Source organism: Sus scrofa, chromosome 16 (assembly GCF_054392235.1).
Source record: "Sus scrofa isolate SSC_HxYL_T2T_F1_AM1 chromosome 16, Sscrofa_HxYL_maternal_Yorkshire_Landrace_v2.0, whole genome shotgun sequence".
In the NCBI taxonomy this organism is placed as follows: domain Eukaryota; kingdom Metazoa; phylum Chordata; class Mammalia; order Artiodactyla; family Suidae; genus Sus; species Sus scrofa.
In genome coordinates, this window is record NC_139398.1 from 83638249 (window position 1) to 83662297 (window position 24049).

General features: G+C 47.0%; 1 protein-coding gene across 1 annotated transcript in view; it reads left to right on the forward strand.

The window, feature by feature from the left end:
- The window catches only part of FAT2 (FAT atypical cadherin 2), an 84272-nt gene that overhangs the window by 46154 nt on the left and 14069 nt on the right, over positions 1–24049 (forward strand). The window contains exons 12-19 of the mRNA XM_021076658.2: positions 2008–2161; positions 3513–3746; positions 6755–7138; positions 11634–11848; positions 12782–12919; positions 13537–13680; positions 15868–16065; positions 20761–21571. Of these exons, the coding sequence (XP_020932317.2) occupies positions 2008–2161; positions 3513–3746; positions 6755–7138; positions 11634–11848; positions 12782–12919; positions 13537–13680; positions 15868–16065; positions 20761–21571 (2278 nt within the window). The remainder of the gene's footprint in view (positions 1–2007; positions 2162–3512; positions 3747–6754; positions 7139–11633; positions 11849–12781; positions 12920–13536; positions 13681–15867; positions 16066–20760; positions 21572–24049) is intronic.

Consider the following 24049-nt stretch of genomic DNA (forward strand, 5'->3'; position numbering starts at 1 on the left):
ATATCTTCTTGATCTACTCCTCTGTCTATGGACATTTAGGTTGTTTCCACGTCTTGGCTATTGCAAATAGTGCTGAAATGAACACTGGAGTACATGTGTCTTTTCGAGTCATGGTTTTCTCTGAATAGATGCCCAGATCATACCTATTCTTGCTTCTCCGCAGCTGGCTTCAGACGAGTGCCTTAGGCAGGGACCATTCTAAGTAACTCCTTAGAATGCCTGTAGGGATGTTATCAAGCTCTTTAGGACCCCTGATCCATCGCACTCCCCCTACATGCCCTAAAAACATCCTTTTCTCTGCAAAACATATCCAGAAGTAACGTAACTTCTTCATTCTCCAAACACAGTCTGTTATGCCCAATGGGAAGGCCCCTCCCCTGCTCAGCTTGTTAGGATGGCTCATTATTATCAAATATATCCAAAGAGACCTGCCCCAGAGACGCCATGCCTCTGTGCGTGTATCCCTACATCTGCATAGACAGCTTCCTCCAAGTTATATGTATATGCAAACACACAGACAGGGTGATTGCATTTCTGATAAGGGAGATCTTCGTAAGGTCCTTATGTAATTCAACACTAAATTTCCCAAGGAAAATGTTGAGTGGTGTGTGTGTTTGTGTGTATTTGTGTGTGTGCACGCACCTGCACTCATGCATGCATGTATGTGTTGAGAAGAGCTATATGCTTAGAGGGCAGAAATCAATCATCGTCATGTAGTTTTGGTTTTCAACCTATTTTTTAAACACATAAATAATTGTTTATACTGGGGGGATTTGCATTACTTCAAGGTTTGCAGATAAAGTTAAGCTATTAACATTGAAATTTTATAACATCTCAAATTAGCATAATTCAAATTTATATAAAATCCAGCCATTCAGTATACATACATAAATGCAAACTTAGGTACTCACACACATACACATACTCAAAGAATCATCTACAACAGTCTGTAAATATGCAAATGCCCATATATGTGTATATATAGGAAGACACATGTAAGGAAACCTACACGTATGCTTACACATGTATGCCACAACATTCACCTATATATATATATATATATATATGCACCCATCAACACCTGCAATATACATCTCACACAAACATATTTACATATGCATTTACATGCATGTATACTTCAATTCTTGACACTATTTGCACATGCATATAAGTGGATGTATACCTTGGAACACACAATAATCACATATTCTATCACCTTTTCTTCCTCAGTCTTCTACATTCCAACTTCACAGAAAGCACAGTAGGAAAAAAGAACCTTGGTTATCAAGCAGGGTGCATGGAAAATGTCTTCGCAGAATCCAAGACTGACTACCTCTTGGGTGGTCTCAGAAGGGAAGCCTCTTGAGGGGAGAACAGTGGCTATGCCTTCTTCTTTCCCCTCAGCCATCCTTCCCACCAACCTGTGCTGGGAGTGGCTGGGGCCAAGCGCACCCTGACCTTCTCAGAGGTGGTCAAGAACATCACCAGAGACAGGGAAAAGAGGCCTGGGGGGCACAGAGCCCCCAGCCCTGGCACAAAGCCTGTACCCGGGTTCGTGCCCACCCACACCCTGCAGTGGGGGGAGCCAGTTGGAAGCTGTGTCCAGAGCCAGCAGCTAGAGGAACCCTGGGTTCTCAGGGAGCTGCAGCCTCTCCCCTGTGGCACATTTCCTGCAATGTGGCCCCTGGGGAGGAACAGACTGTGGCAGGTCCTTCTAGCCTTGAGTGTGGGCTTTTGGATGTGGAACTTCTCTCCCTCTCTGCTCTTCTGACTAGGTCTCCTGCCACCTTTCTCTTCGTTTTAATCTCCATTTGCCTTCCCTGTTCCGTCTCATCTCCATCTCTCTGTTCGTCTCCCTCCCTCTCTCTGCTTCTCTCCCCACCTACCCCCTTCCATCTCTGCTCTCCATCGCTCTCTCTGCTTCTGTCTCCCTCTCTCTGTCGCTCTGCCTCTCTCTGGATCTCAGTGTACCTCCACAACGTCCCTCCTCTTTGTCTTCATCTCCAGCTCCTCTACACTGGCAAAGTCAGTGAAGACGTACCTCTAGGACACTTCATTTTGAAAGTTTCTGCAACAGACTTGGACTCTGATACCAATGCTCAGATCACATATTCTCTGCACGGTCCTGGGGCAGATGACTTTAAGCTGGATCCTCACACAGGTAGGTTTCCTGCCCAGTACCCAGGGTCCTTGGAGGAGAAATAGGAAATGACTTATCCAACCATCTGTTTGCTCGGCAAACATATATGGGTACCATGTGCCGAGCATTCACTAGATGCTGAGGACATAATCGACAAACTGATGAGACAAGATCTGGGTCTTTACAATCAAGTGGGAAAGGCCATTATTGAATCAGTGATTTGACATGTGCTGAGTTAAGAAAAAGCACAGGGTGCTGGGGAGGTTGGACAGAACTTGACTTAAGCTTGGGCATGGGGTTAAGTAAAACTCTGAGGGAATATTTTTTGTGAGACTTGAGGATATCTAAAAGTTAGCTGAGCATAAGGTGGTGGTAGGGATGGACATTATCAAGGCAGAAGGAGATTTTATATGAGGACCTTGCTTTGGAAAAGAGCACACACATCTGAGGACCTGGTAGAGCCCCAAACTGGTGCACAGAAGGAGAGGAGGAAGGCAAAGGAAGAGACCCTCGAGGAGGGTAGGGGGGGCTGCTAATCATACCTTTAGAGCCATTAAAGAATTCAAGTAGGTGAGAATTGTGGTCTAAGTCATGGTCTCAAGATTATATGCTACAGGCTGAGGTAAAACTTCACCACATTGTTGTAAGGGTCTCAACAGATAAAGTATATAGAAATCTAGCTCAGATCTGGCACACAATAAGGCTCAGTCCCCCCCTCAAAGATAAGCACTCCTGGTTTGTATTCTCTCAGAATGTTTTTCCATGCATCCTCAAAATTCTATATAGCATACTATTTTGTGACTTGCTTTTTTTCCTTGTAGCAGCATATTGGAGCTATTAATTAGGCAGTGCATAAAGCTCTATCATAAGTACTTTTTGGCTGCATAATATTTTACTATATGGCTAAATGATAATATATTTAACCAGTATCTTTTTGAAAGACATATAGGATGTTTTCAGTATGCTGCTATTTAAAAGGATGCTGCAGAAAAGATCTCTATGTATATTTTTAACCTTGGGCTGATTATTCTGTAGGATACATTCCTAGAAGTGAAACTGCGGCCAAAGGATAAACGCATTTTAAGTGCTGTTAGAAATTGCCTAACTGACCTTTAAAAATGTGTGGTCTTTGTAGCTTGTTAGTGCAGATCTTAAATTGGGGGTGTGGTGGTTGGGTTTAAGTAGGGAGGCAAGCAGGTGTTGGAAGAAAAAGGATTGCTTCCTTCCTAACTATTTGTACACAGAACTAACCCCTTTTTCTCTGTGACGATACTCTGTGTGGCTGGGGTTGTCTTGCATAAACCTCTGGAAGACACATCTGGACGGACATGGCCCCCAGAGAAAGCTCACTTGCTGTTCTTTCTCTGGCCAGGGGAGCTGATCACACTAACAGCCCTAGACCGAGAGAAGAAAGATGTATACAGCCTTGTTGCCAAGGCAACAGATGGAGGCGGCCAGTCCTGCCAAGCGGATGTGACCCTCCACGTGGAGGACGTAAATGACAACGCCCCCAGGTTCTTCCCGAGCCACTGTGCTGTGGCGGTCTTTGACAACACCACAGTGAAGACTCCCGTGGCAGTGGTATTGGCCCGGGATCCCGACCAAGGTGAGAAAGAGAAGGACTGGAGGCCATCTGCCTGTGGGGTTACGTGGAAGGGGCTTTGGCTTTTTCTGAATTGCTCTGGGACTGGAGTTCTGAAGCCCCTTCTTAGTCTACTGACACTTACAAATTAAGATGTCCACAAACTGCATGCCTCACTGCTAGGCGACAAAAGATTCTGGCATGGTTTTGAGGCTGGTATGGGGGCATTTCAGGCCCATTGTTTCTCACTGCCATTTACGCCTGGAGCCCCTTCCATCCCACCATGTAACTTCAAGGACCTTTTGAATACCAACCTTTAATTTGAAATACAGCAATCAGAATTATTCAACTCTGATTAATTGGCCACAAGAAATAAATTTAGGGCAAAACTCCATTAAGCCTATTAAATTCTTGGATCAATTTTTAGACAAGGAAGTGGAATATTTTACATTTTATTTTTATGTTTTGATATTTTACATTTTGGAGTTTCCATCATGGCTCAGCAGTTAACGAACCCTACTTGTATCCAAGAGGATATGGGTTCAATCCCTGGCTTCATTCAGTGGGGTAAGGACCTGGCATTGCCGTGAGCTATGGTGTAGGTCACAGATGCAGCTCAGATCTGGTGTTGCTCTGGCTGTGATATAGACCAGCAGCTGTGGCTCCAATTTGACCCTTAGCCTGGGAACCTCCATATGCCGTGGGTGCGGCCCTAAAAAGACAAAAAAAAAAAAAAATTTGCGTTTTAATTTTAATGACATCGCTTTCATTAGGGTTAATCCTTTTCTATTACAAGGCAAATTGGATTCATCCAGGAGTTTTGATTCTGTATTGTACCAATTATAGCTTCTGCCACTAAGAAGCGTTTCATTGTAGAGATCTATATGTGTTTTTATATACATATACCCAATTTTCTTCAATTAAATTTTATAATTCAGGAGGAGAAAAAAAAAATACCCACAGGGTCAAAGTAGCTAGAGGAACACAGGAAATGACAATGATGGTGGTAACGAAGAGAAATCAAAATACCCTGCTTTGTTTGACACCAAGCGAGTAAATTTAAGATTTCTTAGAGGAAGTGAGTTTCAGTTTGGCATTGAGGGAGGCGAGAGATTTTGGAGGAATGCAGGGGTTCTAGGGAGAGCAAATAGTGCAAAGGCATCTAACATCTAAGGCCCTGCAAATGCTCAATTAGCCAGTGCCTGCACACCTCCAGGGACAGGGATCACCCGACTTACTAGGTAGCCCATTCCTTCCGTGGTACCTCAGATGATTATCAAAGTACTACCTTTTTGGAGCAGACACCTGTTAGTCCCGATCCTGCCCTCTGCAGCTACACAGATCTAGCTCCTCACCCATGACAGCCCTTCGGAGACTGGGAGGTGGGGACTATCTGGCTCCAGCCTCAAGGCTCCCTTTCTGGGAGTTCCCGTCATGGCGCAGTGGTTAACGAATCCAACTAGGAACCATGAGGTTGCGGGTTCCATCCCTGGCCTTGCTCAGTGGGTTAAGGATCTGGCGTTGCTGTGAGCTGTGGTGTGGGTCGCAGACACGGCTCAGATCCTGCGTTGCTGTGACTCTGGTGTAGGCCAGTGGCTACAGCTCCAATTAGAACCCTAGCCTGGGAACCTCCATATGCTGTGGGAGTGGCTCAAGAAAAGACAAAAAGACACACACACAAAAACGGTTCCCTTTCTGGGTGGGCTCCCTAGTTTGTTTAGTCTCGTCCTTTCTAGGATTCATCCTCTGGCTTTGCACCCCTTAACCATTAACACTTCCAAACCGTTTGATTGTAACCCAAATATTCCACCTCAGTATTCCAAATGTGGCCTGACCAACACTTTTTTTCTCTCTAGAAAAAGTATGGTCTCTCCAGAAAAATTTATATGTGGAAGAAGTATATGGTATGCACATTTAATTCATGACAATTCAACAAAAGGGCTGTGTGTTCCCAAGTGTATGTGAAACTCAATCCTTATAGGCTCAGGGCCTGTGATTCTCCCACTGGGTGAGGCTCTAACAGCTTAGCATTAAGTGCTGGTGTCCTTCAGACACTATGGTCCCTCCAAGAGCCAACTGCTTCATCTAGTCCACAACCAAAGGACACAACAATATCTGAGACAAAGACGGAAAAAAACGTTGCATGGTTTGATTTATTAAGAATTTTCCATGGGTGTGTTTTTTGTGTTTCTTTTTTTTAGTGCCACACCTGCAGCATATGGAAGTTCCAACAGTAGGGTAGGGGTCAAATCAGAGCTGCAGCTGCTGGCCTATGACCCAGCCATGCCAGATCCAAGCCGTATCTATGACCTACACCAAAGCTCACGGCAACTCCAGATCCTTAACCCACTGAGCGAGGCCAAGGATTGAACCTGCGTCCTTATGGATGCTAGTCAGGTTCTTAATCCACTGAGCCACAGTAGAAACTCCTGTTTTTTGATTTTTTTGATTTTGATATAATTATAGACTCATAGGAAGCTGCAAAACTAGCACTGAGAGGTCCACGCACCCTTCACCCAGCTTCCCTCCATGGCCCATGATATCAAAACCACGAAACTGGCCCTGGGATGTTACTGGTACCTGAACTCCAGTCTTATTCAGATTTCACCAGTTTCTAAATGCATTCATTTGCATGTGGGTGTGTGTACTTCTATTCAATATTATCCTGTGCATAGACTCAAGTAATTACCAACACAATCCAGACACAGAATTGTTCCATCACAACCAAAGAACTTGCTATGGGTGATTTTGATCTTACAGTTTTCACTCTATGAGCTCACGTGGGATGCCAACTGCCACATAAACAGCTTCAGATGTTGCTAAGGGTTTGCAGAACAACGCTCCCCTTCACAAGAACCTTTCTATAAGGCCTTGAACCCTACCCTAGTCAAGAACGTCCACAGGAGAGATTCTCACTCCCAACAGCCAGAGCAGGTTGGCCTTCATGGGGCCCCTGCCCCCCCAGGCCCTTTCCTCTGAAAGCTATGTGGAGGGTCCCTCTGTACCAATCACTCTCTCTGTCTCCCCCACAGGCACCAATGCCCAGGTGGTTTACTCTCTCACGGACTCTGCGGAAGGCCACTTTTCCATTGAAGCCACCACAGGGGTGATCCGGCTGGAGAAGCCGCTGCGGGTCAGGCCGAAAGCAGCCCTGGAGCTCACTGTCCGTGCCTCTGACCTGGGCACCCCAATACCGCTGTCCACCCTGGGTACTGTCACCATCTCCGTGGTGGGCCTGGATGACTACCTGCCCGTGTTCCTGAGCACCGAGCACAGTGTGCAGGTGCCCGAGGATGCCCAGCGTGGCACAGAGGTGCTGCAGCTGGCCACGCTCACTCGCCCTGGTGCTGAGAAGACCAGCTACCGTGTAGTCAGTGGGAACGAGCAGGGGCGGTTCCGCCTGGATGCCCGCACAGGTGAGACAGCCTCACCCCTACACACACACACACACACACACAGTTTTGGGGAACACTGGATTCCCAGCGTACCACAGCCCCTCCTCAGCATCTTTTAGCCTTTTCTTCACTCTGCATCTCTCCAGATGCCCAGTCTCTTTTGGAAGCATGGGGCCAGCTTATACGGGTACACACCTTGTTCCACTATGTTCCCTCCAAGGACTGTGATGAGGACTCTCTCCTCCCACTCTGCAGGTTCACATCTGGGTTCAGACCCAGCCCTGGGACGGAGGCTGAGGCACCTTCCATCCTTGGCTGCTGTGGCCCGAAGGACTTGCTAAAATCAGGGGCTTAAGCAGCCCAGGGCAAGGCTGCCTGCTTCCCTCCTAAAGCCTTCCTCCCAAACATCCTGGCACTCATGAATTTTTCCATATTGTCATAAAGAAAGAAAGAACTTGGAACCTGGCTCTCTTCTCTCCTCCTAGTCACAGAAGAAACTAAGAATCCCACAGAATCCCATGGAAAGGCTCTAGAGGCTGCTCAGGTCAGAGCAGTCCCCATGTGGCTTCCTCCCCACAGCACCTCTGCAGTAGCGCTCTTTACCTACTAAGGCAGCCACCTTACTGTTGAGCGGTATTTTTTTTTTTTTTTTTAGTTTTTATGATGAGACTTTTTTTTTTTTCCTTTTTTAAAAAAGGCTGCACCTGTTCCTAGGCAAGGGGTTGAATTGGAGCTGCGGCAGGCCTAAGCCACAGCCACAGCAATGTGGGATCTGAGCCATATCTGTGACCTACACCACAGCTCATGGCAATGCCAGATCCTTAACCCACTGAGTGGGGCCAGGGATCAAACCTGAGTCCTCACAGACGCTAGTTGGGTTCATTGCTGCTGAGCCACAATGGGAACTCCTTACAGAGACTTTAAACATAAAAGAAATAGAGGGAACAGTATAATGGACCTCTTGTTTCCATCACCCAGCTTCTGCAATTATCAACATTTGTCTAGTCTGGTTTCATCCTTACCCCCGACATCCACCCACTGCTGTTATTTTAAAGCAAATCCCAGACATGATATCATTTGGTTTATAAATACTTTGCTGTGTATCTCTAAATGATAAGGACTCCTTCTACAAACACAACCATAATAACATTATCACACCTAAAAGATAAGAATCCCCTTATATAGTCCAATACCCAGCCAGACAATTTTTCAGATTATCTCATAAACATCTTTTTGAAGTTGGTTTGCTTGTCAATATCCCCCAAGTGGCCACATACCGCTTTTGGTTAGTAGGCAGTATCTTAAGTTTCTTTTAATCTCTAACATTTCCCTCTCCTTCTTTATTTCCTCCTGCCAATTATGTAAAGAAAAATTCAGGTCATATGTAAGGCAGGGTTCTTTTTTTATTTTTATTTATTTTATTTTATTTTATTTATTTTTTTTTTGTCTTTTTGCTATTTCTTGGGCCGCTCCCGCGGCATATGGAGGTTCCCAGGCTAGGGGTTGAATCGGAGCTGTAGCTGCCAGCCTATGCCAGAGCCACAGCAACGCGGGATCCGAGCCGCGTCTGCGACCTACACCACAGCTCACGGCAACGCCGGATCGTTAATCCACTGAGCAAGGGGAGGGACCGAACCCGCAACCTCATGGTTCCTAGTCGGATTCGTTAACCACTGCGCCACGACGGGAACTCCAAGGGTTCTTTTTTAATATCTTGGATTGGCTAGGTGTATCTTTATGATATCATAAGGTCTATCTCTCCATGTATGCCTATGTATGTCTCTCTCTCTCTATATATATATACACACACACACACACACATATAAATGTCTACATGTGTCTATATTTGTCTGCATATCTCTCTAATGACATTTGGACCAAAGACCTTGATCAGGTTCAAGCTCAATTTTTTGCCAACAATGCTTCAAAGATGATGCTAGGCTCTCCTTTGCACCACACTGGGAAGCATATAGTGGCTGACTGGTTCTTTTTTCTGAGGTTAAGCCTGACGGTGGCTTGGAGGTTGTTAGTCTGAACCATCCAGCATAGAGCTCTTCGTTAGCTCTTCCAATAGTTTTTAACAGACTCTTATGATTATTTCTTAGATACATTACTTCATTAGGGGCTGCAAAATGGTGATTTTTCTAACCTTATCATTCTTCATTCATGGGCTAACTGGAATTATTTTATAAAGAAGACTTTTCCACCATTAGCTATTTAGCATTCAGGAGTGGCAAGATAAATGCTTGTTCTTTTATTTTCCAATTTTTAGAGTAAGAAATTTCTGCTGTAACCATCTATTGAACAACTTAGAATAAAACTCTCTAGGGTGTTATAAAACTCTATAATCTAAGTTCTGTCATTTACTATCCAAGTGAGCTTGGGTAGGTCACTTAGCTGTTGGGAGCATCAGTAGACTTACCCAGAAAATGGAAATCATGCTTGTTCCTGCTCTATACAGTTATTATAGATCTACATGAGATAGAGTTAATATAATAGATTTTCATGAGATTTCAATGAAATAGTGAAGAAATAAATGAGGGAAACTGCTGTTGAGAATGGCAATAAGGAAAAAGAAAGGAGATGAAGCGGGATGTAACAGGAAGGAAGGAGGCAGATGATGGAGATGATGGGGAAGAAGATGGGGAGATGATGGGAGAGATGATGGGGAGAAGATGGGGGAGAAGATGGGGGAGAAGATGGGGGAGAAGATGGGGGAGAAGATGGGGGAGAAGATGGGGGAGATGATGGGAGAGATGATGGGAGAGATGATGGGAGAGATGATGGGAGAGATGATGGGAGAGATGATGGGAGAGATGATGGGAGAGAAGATGGGAGAGATGATGGGAGAGATGATGGGGGAGATGATGGGGGAGATGATGGGGGAGATGATGGGGGAGATGATGGGGGAGATGATGGGGGAGATGATGGGAGAGATGATGGGAGAGATGATGGGGAGAAGATGGGAGAGATGATGGGAGAGATGATGGGGGAGATGATGGGGGAGATGATGGGAGAGAAGATGGGAGAGAAGATGGGAGAGAAGATGGGAGAGAAGATGGAGAGATGATGGAGAGATGATGGGAGAGATGATGGGGGAGATGATGGGAGAGATGATGGGAGAGATGATGGGAGAGATGATGGGAGAGATGATGGGGAGAAGATGGGAGAGATGATGGGGGAGATGATGGGAGAGATGATGGGAGAGATGATGGGAGAGATGATGGGAGAGATGATGGGGAGAAGATGGGAGAGATGATGGGGGAGATGATGGGAGAGATGATGGGGGAGATGATGGGGGAGATGATGGGGGAGATGATGGGAGAGATGATGGGAGAGATGATGGGGAGAAGATGGGAGAGATGATGGGGGAGATGATGGGAGAGATGATGGGGGAGATGATGGGGGAGATGATGGGAGAGATGATGGGAGAGATGATGGGGAGAAGATGGGGGAGAAGATGGGGGAGAAGATGGGGAGATGATGGGAGAGATGATGGGAGAGATGATGGGAGAGATGATGGGAGAGATGATGGGAGAGATGATGGGAGAGATGATGGGGAGAAGATGGGGAGAAGATGGGGAGAAGATGGGGGAGAAGATGGAGCGATGATGGGAGAGAAGATGGGAGAGATGATGGGAGAGATGATGGGGGAGATGATGGGGGAGATGATGGGGGAGATGATGGGGAGATGATGGGGAGAGAAGATGGGAGAGAAGATGGGAGAGAAGATGGGAGAGAAGATGGGAGAGAAGATGGGAGAGAAGATGGAGAGATGATGGGGGAGAAGATGGAGAGATGATGGGAGAGATGATGGGAGAGATGATGGGGGAGAAGATGGAGAGATGATGTGAGAGATGATGGGAGAGATGATGGGAGAGAAGATGGAGAGATGATGGGGAGAAGATGGGGGAGAAGATGGAGCGATGATGGGAGAGATGATGGGAGAGATGATGGGGGAGATGATGGGGGAGATGATGGGGGAGAAGATGGGGGAGATGATGGGGGAGAAGATGGAGAAGATGGGGGAGAAGATGGAGAGATGATGGGGAGAAGATGGGGAGAAGATGGGGGAGAAGATGGAGAGATGATGGGAGAGATGATGGGAGAGATGATGGGAGAGAAGATGGAGAGATGATGGGAGAGAAGATGGGGAGATGATGGGGGAGAAGATGGGGAGATGATGGAGAAGATGGGGAGATGATGGGGGAGAAGATGGGGAGATGATGGGAGAGATGATGGGGGAGAAGATGGGGAGAAGATGGGAGAGATGATGGGAGAGATGATGGGAGAGATGATGGGGAGAAGATGGGGGAGAAGATGGAGAGATGATGGGGGAGATGATGGGAGAGAAGATGGGGAGATGATGGGGGAGAAGATGGGAGAGATGATGGGGAGATCTGTCTCTTCTAATCCAGTGGAGCTGCCTCTCCTGGGGTTTGGCGCAAGACACCCTAGCACTCTGCTGTTGTGGTCCCAACCGCCTCAATGCTCCCATCACCTCTTGTTTCTTCAGGGATCCTGTATGTCAACAAGAGCCTGGACTTTGAGACAAGCCCCAAGTACTTCCTGTCCATTGAGTGCAGCCGAAAGGGCTCTTCCTCCCTCAGCGACATGACTACCATCGTGGTGAATGTCACAGATATCAACGAACACCGGCCCAGATTCTCCCAGGATCTGTACAGCACCAGGGTCTCAGAGAATGCCATCGTGGGTGACCTTGTGCTCACAGTAAGAATCTGCAATGTCATTCTTTGTGGGGCATGGACTCTCAGGTGGGTTCATAGCTTCCTCTTCCCAGTCATCTTTGAGTATGGATTATTTTATCAATGAATACACTATATACTTATAGCTATGCAACCAAACTCGCTCATGACAAAATGTCTCAGAGCCATTTCCAATACGATCTCAATTGGGTACTGATAAAATAGGCATCAGAGATGCCCCAGAAGACTGCCCGAGGGACATGGAGTGTCAGTGTGGGAGCAGAAGGAGGGAGGGGGCAACAAATAACACCTCTTTGCATTGAAAATATAATTGATTCCTACTTCGTGGAGGGAAACCAAGCCCTGGATGCCCACATTCAAGGTTCTTGTCTCTTTCCACTCCCTGACATGCACCCTCTGCTCAAACCACACAGGAAGATGTGACCTTCCCCAAAGTGCATCCTCTGCACTTTCATACTTCTGGGCTCATGTTGTTTCCTCTGCCAGGAATGCTGGCTCCACTCCCAGAAGCCTTCTTTACTCTTCAAGCCTTCGTGAATCCTCCTTTAATCTCCCCAAGTGAAATTTATCACCATAAAGCTGATTGCACTTTGCCCCAAATTAGACTTGCCCTCAAAAATTAGACATTAAACTTCCCAAAGACATATTCATTTTGGCACATTCCTCAATTCGTAGCACAGGACCCTAGAACCCTGTCAGTTATGAGTGAATGGATGGATAAATGGATAAATGAATAAACCATTGCATGCTGACGTCCATAGCAGGATGTAAATGAAGAGATTACCTTGGCCAGGATGACTATAGTCCAGGGATTGCCAGCCTGAGGGCAATCTATGGGGGAGGGGCATGTCTGTGTGCCCTACACCCCCGGGAACCAAGACTTCTTTCTGGTCCCTTCTGCCCCTCCATTCACAACCATCACCTGCCTCCACTGCAGGTGTCAGCGACTGATGAAGATGGGCCTCTAAATAGTGCCATCACCTACAGCCTCGTAGGAGGGAACCAGCTTGGGCACTTTGCCATCCACCCCAAGAAAGGGGAGTTACAGGTAGCCAAGACCCTGGATTGGGAACAGGTAAGCCATCTGGGAGAGTCCCAATCTGAGCTCATTAGAGCAGAATAGAGCCCTGCTGCAGGTCCAGAGGATGAACTGTGGTCAACACCCCACTCTGACATTCCTCCAGACCACTCTCAGTGTCTCCCACTCCTTTTTCTCTGTGGAGCCTCTGTGGCCCGTGAGGCAAGAGGCAGGAGAGGGACTGAGTGACCTTGAACATTCCTGAAAAAGCTCAGGCACCTTCTCACTATTAATCAGGAATCATTAGATCATTATAACAAATTATCATTTATTGAGCACCTGCTCTGTGCCAGGAACTTTGCTAAGTGCTATATATACATTATGCCATTTGGTCCTTAAAGTAATTCTAGGAGGTGGGTCTTGATATCATCGCCACAGAAGCTTAGTCACTTTCCCAAGATCTTGCAGCTAGTAAACGGTTAAACTGGAAGTCAAACCTATTTCTGCCTGACTCTAGAACCTGGGTCCTAAGATGCTATGAGAAGGTCAGTGGGCAGGCATAGAGCCCATTCCTTGAGTGTCTCCATCTTATTTTTCTGAAAACATTAGTCATGAATCAAGGGGTAGGACTGAGGGGTCTTGTTGCTAACTCTCCCCTGGGCATCTTGCTGTAGATTTCCAGCTATTCCCTGAGGCTCCGAGCCACCGACAACGGGCAACCCCCACTGCATGAGGACACAGATGTTGCTATCCAAGTGGTTGACGTCAATGACAACCCACCAAGATTCTTCCAGCTCAACTACAGCACCTCTGTTCAGGTACACTCAAACTTCCAAAGGCATCCCGAAGCCATCTCACCTTCATTTCTCTCAAAGTGGAGGGTGCTCACGGCTGGTACCAGTCCACTCAAACAGTGACCCTGACCTTGCACTGATATCCCTAACAACAACACAGGCTGCTGAATGGGATTATGGATTATACAATTAAAAATGGTCAGGCACTGTGCACGGCACTTCTGCATCCACTGTCTCACAGGGCACTCAGCCATGTGGAAGGAGACGATACCCATTTTACAGATTCCTTAAATGGAGGTACAGGAATGTGCAATAGTCAAAATGTGGCAAATCGGGGATTCAAACCCAGAGGATTTTCCAGATCCCAAGCTATTACCACCGTACAATGGTTTGCAAATGGGATTTGGAGAGGGCCTTGCTACTCCATGGGGAATTGTGACCACAAGGGGTGAGGGAGATGAGGAAGCAGTTAAGAGGACGGAGTTCTGAATCCCTCTGTGCAGCAACCAGCATCGCCCCACTTTCATCTGTTTTGTATATTGAGTATGAGTTAGGATGCTTTGGCTGCAAATAACAGATCACCTGACTAAAAGTTTATCAAATAATAAGGCCTCATTATTTCAAATAAGAAAAGGTCTAATGGGAAACTGTATTCCAGAACGGGTCATTTCAGCAGGAAAATGATATCGCAACTTTAGGTTACCTTCTTTGAAGTTCCCAAATGTTCTCTCTCAGGGTTACAAAATGACTGCTACAGCGCCAGTGTCACATTCTTGCCTAACCATCTTCAAAGGCGAACAGCAGGGACTTCTTTTGCAGAATCTGTTTTTATCAAAGAAGAAGGCTTTTCAGAACCCCCACCTGGTAGACTCATCCAATGGTCAGAATTAGATTACATGATTGCCTTAAGTCAAAAAACTGGCATAGGGAATTAGATTATTATAACTGATTTAAACCAATCATAGTCCATCTCCCCTTAGAAGGGGCACATCTTTTTTTTTTTTTTTTTTTTTTTTTTTTTTTTTGCTTTTAGGGTCACACACATGGCATTTGGAGGTTCTCAGGCTAGGGGTCCAAGCAGAGCTACAGCTGCCAGCCTATACCACAGCCACAGCAACATCAGATCCAAGCCACATCTGCAACCTACACCACAGCTCACGGCAATGCCAGATCCTTAACCCACTGAGTGAGGCCAGGGATTGAACCCGCACCCTCATGGCTCTTAGATTCGTTTCCCCTGAGCCATGATGGGAACTCCAAGAGGGGCACATCTTTGCTGAGGATATTGCCAACCCACACCTGAACAAAAGCAGGGTTTTCTAAGAAAGGAAAGGAAGAATGCCTGTTGGTTAGGCAACTATCAGTTTCTGCTCATAAGATTCTGTTTGTAGGAGTTCCCGTTGTGGCTCAGCAGGTTAAGAATCTGACTCCTATCCATGAGGATGCAGGTTCAATCCCTGGCCTCGCTCAATGGGTTAAGGATCTGGTGTTGCTAAGAGCTGTGGCATAGGTCACAGATGCAGCTTGGGTCCTGTGTTGCTGTGGCTGTGGATTAGGCTGGAAATTGCATCTCTGATTAGACCCCTAGCCTGGGAACTTCCATATACTGCAGGTGATATCCTAAAAAAAACAAACAAAAACAAACAAACAAAAAAGATTCTGTTTGGAGATAAGATTTTGATGCAAAAAAGAGAGTTAACAGCACACTGAATTCCTGTGTTACAGAACATAGACTAGAACCATCCCCAGGGGATCCATTTTTCTCAGTTAAATTCCTAATCATCTTTGAATTTTCTCGCTGGATGTGTGTTCCAGTGGTCTTCTAACTGGGAAACCATTTATAGGTTTTTAATTGACCTTCTGAATCAAAGAACTTCCACATGGATCCAGGCACTAATTTGTATACCTTAGTCATCAGCTATGTGACTTGGGCCAGTCACCTCTCTGTAGGATAAAGGGACTCTAAAGACCCTTCCAGCCCCAGTGGGCTTTGTTTCTAAAACCCAGCACTAACCTTAGGAAGCTGTGGTCTAGACTGACAGAGTCAACGACTAATTCGCAGACAGGCGGAATGAACGAATGACATCTCAGCCTGTCCTAGGAGCAGCCAGAGTGTCGAGGACTCATCCCAGAGAAGGGGATCCAGAAGGATGTGAGAAAAAGGACTGGAACTCATTCTGCTCTTTGATTTCCCATCACTCTTGGTCTCAGGAAAACTCCCCCACCGGCAGCAAAGTCCTGCAGCTGATCCTGAGCGACCCAGACTCCCCGGAGAATGGTCCTCCCTACTCATTCCGAATCACCCAAGGGAACGATGGCTCTGCCTTCCAAGTGACCCCGGATGGATGGCTGGTGACCACTGAGGGCCTGAGCAAGAGAGTCCAGGAATGGTATCAGCTTCAGATCGAGGTAAGAGCTGTGTTGGGCCCCTGGCAGTGACCATGGGGACAGAAAATGTGCTGGCAAAACATGACCAGTGCTTCTCTTATTAGAAAAAACAATGCACAGAGCTCTTACTATGTGCCAGGCACCAGGTTAAGTACTTCAGGCGCATCATTGCATTAAATCCCCACCATGAGCTTTAGGGTGCATGCAGTCATTAACCCCAATTTCCAGATGGGGTAACTGAGGCACGCAGAGGTTAGTGACTGGCTTAAAGTAATGCTACCATTAAGTGACAGAGCTGGGCTGCTTCAAATCCAAGCACTCTGACTCCAGATCCCAAGCTCTTAATCCCTGTCCTTCTTCTGGACAGAACAGAAACTCCTTCACCCTGGCTCTAATTTCCTGAGCCAGACCTCTCTGAACCTCTGGCCTTGTTAAAGACCTACCTCAGAGACTGGTGGTGTTACTGAACCAGGTTCGCTTGTCCGACGGCAGAGCAAGCCAAAATGCCGAGACTCCGACTTTTGCAGCAAAGAGAGCGTCTATTAGCATGGCAGCCAAGCACGGGCCTAAGAGAACACCTCTCAGAACTGCCTCCCAGAAGGCAAGGGGCTCGGTGTGTTGATGGGATAAAAGGAGCAGGACGGTCTGAGACTGGGGAGCATGGGGAAAGGCGATTGGAGAAAGGTGTGGTAATCATCCCTCGGAGCAGGTGTGACTAAGCTACAGGCCTCTGCAGGTTCCACAGTGGAGGCATTTGGCCCTATCTGAGGGTGGGGCTTTCTGCCCTCTGACATCAAGGTCACCAAACAGACACCTGAGCATGCCCGGTTAAAGCGTTAGTGCTCCTACCCAGTCTTAACCAATCTCAGCTCCAACTAGACACAGTTGACTCCAAGTCCTGGAAACACAACTCAGGCTAACATCTTATTGTTTAGGTTACCTGCAGATCCAAGTCTTAAAATGGCTTTGATTGGTGAAGGCAAGTGCAATGGATCTGACTAATGATCACTCACAGTTTCAGTGTGGGGTCAAATGAGAGAACCTGTATACATGTGTAGGGGATTATAGTCATACAATTATGGGTTATATGAGAACTGCCCAAGGAAAAGTGGCCAGATGGTGATCAAACATTTCTCCCTCATTTTATTCCCCCAAATCCCCCCCCCCTGTTTTTTGGACTTCTATAATGGAATTACACTTCATTGATCACGTCATACAAATTTTTCCTTTTAATTTCCAGTCATACAACTTGAGGATTTTTCTTAGCAAGGTTATTTTAGCCTCACAGAAAACCTGGCAATGCTTGGGTACAAACCCCAAGTCCTTTTTTTTTTTTTTTCAATAAAATGTTTAAGCGGAATTTTAGATTCATAGCAAAATTGAGTGAAAAGTAGAGAGATTTCCTTCATATCACCTACACTCAAATATACACAGCCTCCCCATCATTGGTGTCCCTCACCGGAATGGTATATTTGTTATCACCGAAGAAGCTACAATGACACATCATTACCACTATCAAAGTCCATAGTTTACATCAGGATCCATTCTTAGTGATGTATGTACTTTTAATGGGTTTGGGCATAATGACATATATCCATCATTATAGCATCATATGGAGTTAGTGTCACTGCCCCCCTGGTTCTCCACTTCCTCTTCCTTTCTCCTTCACCCCTGGCAATCACTTATCTCTTTACGGTATCATAGTTTTGCCTTTTCCAAAATGTTACATAGTTGAAAACATACAGTATACAGCATTCTCAGATTGATTTCTTTCACTTAGTAATATGCATTTAAGTTCCCTCCATGTCTTTTCATGACTCGATAGCTCAGGTTTTTTGTGTGCTTTTCTTAAAATTTAGCATTAAGTAATATTTCATTATCTAGTGGTACCACCAAATCCCTTCCCTAAATCTCATGTCTAGTGGATCCTACTATTCTGTTAACTTCTCTGGGCTCAGGATGAGGTAGTCATCCATTCAGTCAATCCAGCCATTCATTCATTCATTGATTCAACAAACATTTACTGAGTACCTGTCACATGCTGGTTTCCATGCTAGGTGCTAGTAATATGGCAGGGAATGCTCACGGGCTTTTGATTATAAATTTGGAGATAAACAAGAAACAGATGAAGAAAGTGATGGGAAGCTTATTAGGCACAGGAGAGACACTTTCAGAGGGTGGCTGCCCTTGCGAGGAGGGGACATTTGAACTGAGACTTGGGGAGGGGACATGTGAAAAAGTGGGCAGGAGAGATGCACAGGCAGGAAGCACAAGATGCGACCAAGTCCCACATTGGAAAAGAGCTTGAAGAGACTTGCGATGTGGCCATGTAGTAAGTGCATAGTGAGCAATGGTGGGGAAGAAGATGAAGGGGTGGGTTAGGTGGATCATGGGGGCCTCCTAGCTTGGATAACCATGCTATTTGAGGTCAAAACTGTCGAAACTCTCTGTGGGTGAGAGAGGCACTAAAAATACTTGGTGATAACTGATCCAATAGGTGAAAATCAAGCTGTCCTGGACTAACCAGCAAGTAGAGTCATTCTAATTTTTTTATAAGCCTTGGCCATATTTTGAGATTCTAATCTAAGTTCAGTAAGAAGTGATCAAAGGGTTTCAAACAGGGGAGTAACATTTCTTGTGTCTCAAGAGGCTCATTTTTGAAGCTCTAGAGAGAGTACGCTGAATGTGTCAGAAGTGGTTGAGGGAGATCTATTGGAAGTCAGCCAAGCTGGAGGGAATGGTGCTGGGACCTTGATGAGGTGGTGAAGGTGAAGAAGAGGACAGATTTGAGACAGGTTTTGCTTGGAAAGAAACATGAGTTGGTGGTGGGTTGGATATAGGGAGAGAGAAAAGAGAGAAGAATCAAGACCACTCCCAGGTTCCTGGCCCCAGAGAAATCTGGGTGGTAGGGCCAGTTATGAGACTAGAAAGACTTAAGGTAGGGGAAGGATAGGTTTATGGGGCAAAATGAAACACATGTTACCTTTCACATGTCCATGAGATATCTAGGTGGAGGTGTCCAATTAGGTAGCTGGGAATCGGAGTCCTCAGCTGAGAGGACAGGTAGGGGCTAATGGAGAGTGTCCTCAAAGCCAAGGGCATGGGTGCGATTGCTTAGGGAGAGTTGCAAGGTAACTGCTTCCTGCTCTGTACCCTGGCCCAGACAATTGCTCAGTAACTGCTGAAGTGCTGTCATCACTCTCTTGCATTTGTCCTATGTTTCTACTTCTGTTCCCTGGGAGGAACGATAGGCCAGCAAAGAAACAGGCTGTGGACACAAGGAGGAGTTCAGCTTCTGCTCTGGCCTTATCTGCTGTATGACCTTGGGCATGTTACTTGACCTCTTTGAGACTCAGTTATAGCTTTCATAAAATAGGACACTTCAGGGTACCTACCTCACAGGAGAGATAAAATATAATCATGCATTTAAAGTATTTAAAAGTCACTGGGGAGTTCCCATCATGGCGCAGTGGTTAACGAATCCGACTAGGAACCATGAGGTTGCGGGTTCGGTCCCTGCCCTTGCTCAGTGGGTCAACGATCCGGCGTTGCCATGAGCTGTGGTGTAGGTCGCAGACGCGGCTCGGATCCCGCGTTGCTGTGGCTCTGGCATAGGCAGGAGGCTACAGCTCCGATTCAGCCCCTAGCCTGGGAACCTCCATATGCCGCGGGAGCGGCCCTAGAAATGGCAAAAAGACAAAAAAAAAAAAAAAAAAAAAAAAAAAAAGTCACTGGTACATAGCTGGTACTCAGTCAGTACTACATATTATGCGTAGCAGTAATAGTAATATTGCCGTTGCTGTTGATAGCTCATCTATGTTACACACAATTCCCAGCAGAAGGTGTAATATTTATACCTTTCTCATCCACTCACAGCGAATCCACATAACAAGATATTACTGTAGGGAAAACTGTGAAAACCCCTGCTGACGTCTGAGAAAGTGATAATGTTACTGAGGAGAGGAAGGAAAGCTTCGTCCTTGTTACATCCAGGCAGAAAGTTGTAGGGATGCTTGGTAAAATATGCAAGGGGAAGGCACACTTACAATCTTTTTCTTGCTCAAACGAGGTCATGTCACTTCTGTGCATAAAACCTTCAGTGGTTCCAACCTTGTGCTCCTCAGCCCATCAGTGCTGGCCTGGGCTTCCCTCTCTGCTCACCTTCAGCCCCCAGCTCTGCCCACTCCTCTAGCAACAGTGGTCCCTTTCTGTTGTGTTGAGCATTCTTTCCCACCTGAGGGTCTGGCCCTTGCTGTTCCCTCTCTGTCACCTCTTCTCTTGATCGCAGCAGAGGGCCCATACAAGGCGCTCAATGACTATTTGTTGGCTGAGCTGAAGAAGACATGCCTGCCCCAGTCACATAGCAAAGAGGAGCCTCATAGAAAACCTCCTTAGGCTGACAGGGACCATGACGGATGCGCCCTAGAACTGCTGGGAGACATTTGATGACCTTCCTCAGGAAAGAGAATGAGCGACATCCAAGAGGAAGGAGGCTGGGTGCGGCTAGAGGGGTTTGGGAGGGGCTCAGAGAGGCGTCAGATGAGAAGATGGAGTTAAGTCTGACTGTGTGGTGTGGGAGTGTGGGATGTTTTCAGGTTACAATTTTCCTTTTCACATGTGACAACATCCTGAGCCTGTCCTGGAGCAGAGGGACTCGCTCGGGGAGACCCCAACAGCTGCAGTCCTATGGTAATTTGGTGCCTGCTTTGCCCACAGGTGTCAGACAGCGGCACCCCTCCCCTCTCGTCTTCCACGTCGGTCAGGGTCCACGTCAGGGAGCAGAGCCACTTCCCTCCCTCTGCCCTCCCGCTGGAGATCTTCATCACCCTCGGGGAGGAGGAGTTCCAGGGCGGCATGGTGGGCAAAATCCATGCCACAGACCGAGATCCACAAGACACGCTGACCTACAGCCTGGCAGGGGAGGAAAGCCTGGCCGGCCACTTCTCCGTGGGCGCATCTGATGGCAAGATCATTGCTGCCCAGGGGCTGCCTCAGGGTCGCTATGTGTTCAACGTCACGGTCAGCGATGGGACCTTCTCTACCAGTGCCCGGGTCCACGTCCATGTGTGGCACGCGGGGCGGGAGGCTCTGCAGCAGACCATGTGGATGGGCTTCCCCCAGCTCACCCCGGAGGAGCTGGTGAGTGACCACTGGAGAGGCCTGCAGAGGTTCCTCAGCAACAAGCTGGACATCAAAAGAGCCAACATCCACCTGGCCAGCCTTCAGCCCGCAGAGGCCACGGCTGGGGTGGATGTGCTCCTGGTCTTTGAGGGGCATTCCGGGACCACCTACAAGCTCCAGGAGCTGGCATCCGTCATCACCCGCTCAGCCAAGGAGATGGAGCGTTCGGTGGGAATTCAGATGAGGTCAGCCATGCCCGTGGTGCCCTGCCAGGGGCCAAGCTGCCAGGGACAAATCTGCCAAGAGACAGTGCACTTGGATCCCAGGGTTGGGCCCACGTACAGCACAGCCAGGCTCAGCATCCTGACCCCGCGGCACCGCCTGGAGAGGAACTGCTCCTGTAATGGTGAGGAATGGGCCTTTCCCAGGACAACCGTGCTGCTGGGCTCAGTCAGCCTGGCTCTAGGGACGGACATCCCAGCAGGGGCTCTCTGGGGTAGTCAGGGGGATGTCCTGATGGGGCTAAAGGCCATGGCCCACCAATGAGACAGGTGCAGCCTCACAAAATCCAGCCATGGATTAACATACTAGTTCTGGTCACTTTTTGGAACTTGCAAAGAATGGTAAGAATACAAGAGGCAATTCAGCATGGTGGCTAGAAGCAGAGACTCTGGTGTCAAGTTGCCTGGGTTCAAATCCCAGCTCGGTCAACTTGCTAGCTATGCAATCTTCGGCAAATTATTGAAGCTTTCTGTGCCTTTGCACTGCTGTAGGGATTAAATGAGAATTACATATCAAGTGCTTCCTTAGAAAAGTGCCCACATAACAAAAGTGGTCACCTAATCTGAGTTACTAACCCTGCTGCTATTATTACTATAGTCTGATGGTTTTAACCTCCAGGATTAGATGAGCTCAAGTTCAAACTCCAGCTCTATCATACTAGCTGTGTAACCTTGGGTGGGTGATTAAAACCCTCTGCGCTTCAGTTTCTCATCTATAAAATAATGAAAATATCATCTTCCTCTCCGAGTTGGTCTGGGGAATAAACTACTTAATGGGTATGAAAGCATCTAACCTCTAGCTGTCTCATACTCAGTACCCATCAGTGATGGGTGCCATTCCTTTCCATGGTGGCAGTTGCTACTCTAAGGCTCTGCTATGTGCCAGGCTCTGTGTGTATGTTCCCTAAACTTATTGTTACCACAGCCTCAGGGTCATTAGCCCCATCCACAGTTGAAACTGAGGTATGGGGATTGTATTGGTTTGCTTCAAACTATACAGCCTCCAGTGAAGGGCTGGTTATTCAGACACCTGTGTGTCCCACTCTAAAGCCTGAGATCTTTGCTAAACTCTTCAGGAACTCAGTGTTCTGAGAAGCCTCTCCCCAGCACCGCTGGCATTAGGACCAATGCCCTGGGCCAGCTCAGGGGCATTTGCAAAAGAATGACATCACCTCTAGCTCGCCCTCACCCCCTGCCTGGCCTCACCTATGGGTCCACCCAGTTTGCATTAAGCAAATTCTTTCTTGGAAGATTTGGGGACTTTCTCCAGGGCCTGCTGGATTTAGGCTGGGTGAGCTACTCTGGGGTGTGTTTGGGGGAAGGGTCCTTCTTTGGGTCTCACCCTGGAGTTGGCTGCAGCAAAAGCTGTGATGGCTAAAGGTTCTCCCTTGATGCCCTGGCTTCAGATAGCAGAGGTTCTAAAATTCAAGACTGTGCAAAATCACCTGGGAAGTGCATTTGTAAAGTGACCTGCTCCTGGCTGACACCTTCAGAGGTTTTTATTTGGAAGGTCTTGGGCGAGACTTACAACTGGCATTTTTAGCCAGCACCTCAGGCAGTTCTGAAACAGGAGGGCCAAGGGTTACACTTTGAGAAATACAAGGTAGGCTGGCTTACTTGTCACTGGAATCACCTGGAAAGAAGTTTGGTTTTTGTTTGTTTGAACATTCCAGCAAAACAGGAAATATAGAAAGATGTATCATACATGCGTAGCTCGACAAGTTTTCAGAAACCAAGTACATGGTGTAACCAGCCTAGATCAAGGTAGTCACTTAGATGAAGGACTAGAGCATGATCAGAAATCTCCCTTGGGCTCTCTTCCAGCTGCTACACCCATCATGGGGAGATTTTTAAAATACAGATTCCCCAGTGCTACCAGAACGACAGAATATTACTCTCTGAGAACTGAGCCTAGAATTCTGTATTTCAAAAGATTCTTCAGGAGTTCTTGTTGTGGCTCAGCAAGTTAAGAACCCAACATAGTGTACCTGAGGATGTGAACTTAATCCCTGGCCCTCGCTCAGTGGGTTAAGGATCCAGTGTTGCCACAAACTGTGGAATAGGTTGCAGCTGCAGCTTGGATCCAGCGTTGCTGTGGCTGTGGCATAGGCTGGCAGCTGTAGCTCCCATTTAACCCCTAGTCCAGGAACTCCCTCATGCCCTAAAAAAGATTCTTCAGCTGATTCAGCCAGCTGAAGAATCTTTGGGGATTCCTAATCTAGATCATATCCCACCCAACAATGACCTGCCGAAATGGAATTGCTGGCAATCAGCACATTCTAGATATACAGTATGGTAGCATCTTAGGATCTGGCAATCCCATGGGCTTAACTTTCTGGTTCTTTCTCCTCCTTTTGGCCTGGGTTCCCTCTCTTCAACAGCTCCTCTCCCCTAAGAATCTGGAGCTTGTCCTACTCATCCCTTCTCCTGACAACTGATAAGCTTATTGACACTAAGGTTTTAAGGATTTAGTAGCTGAACTCACTTCTGGGGAGAGAGGATTTTTAAAAATCTGGGGAGGGCATTGTTTAATATAATACAACATTCCCCAAGGGGGTTTCCACAGAATGCCATCTCCAAGGGCTAAAGGTAGGTAGTCCACA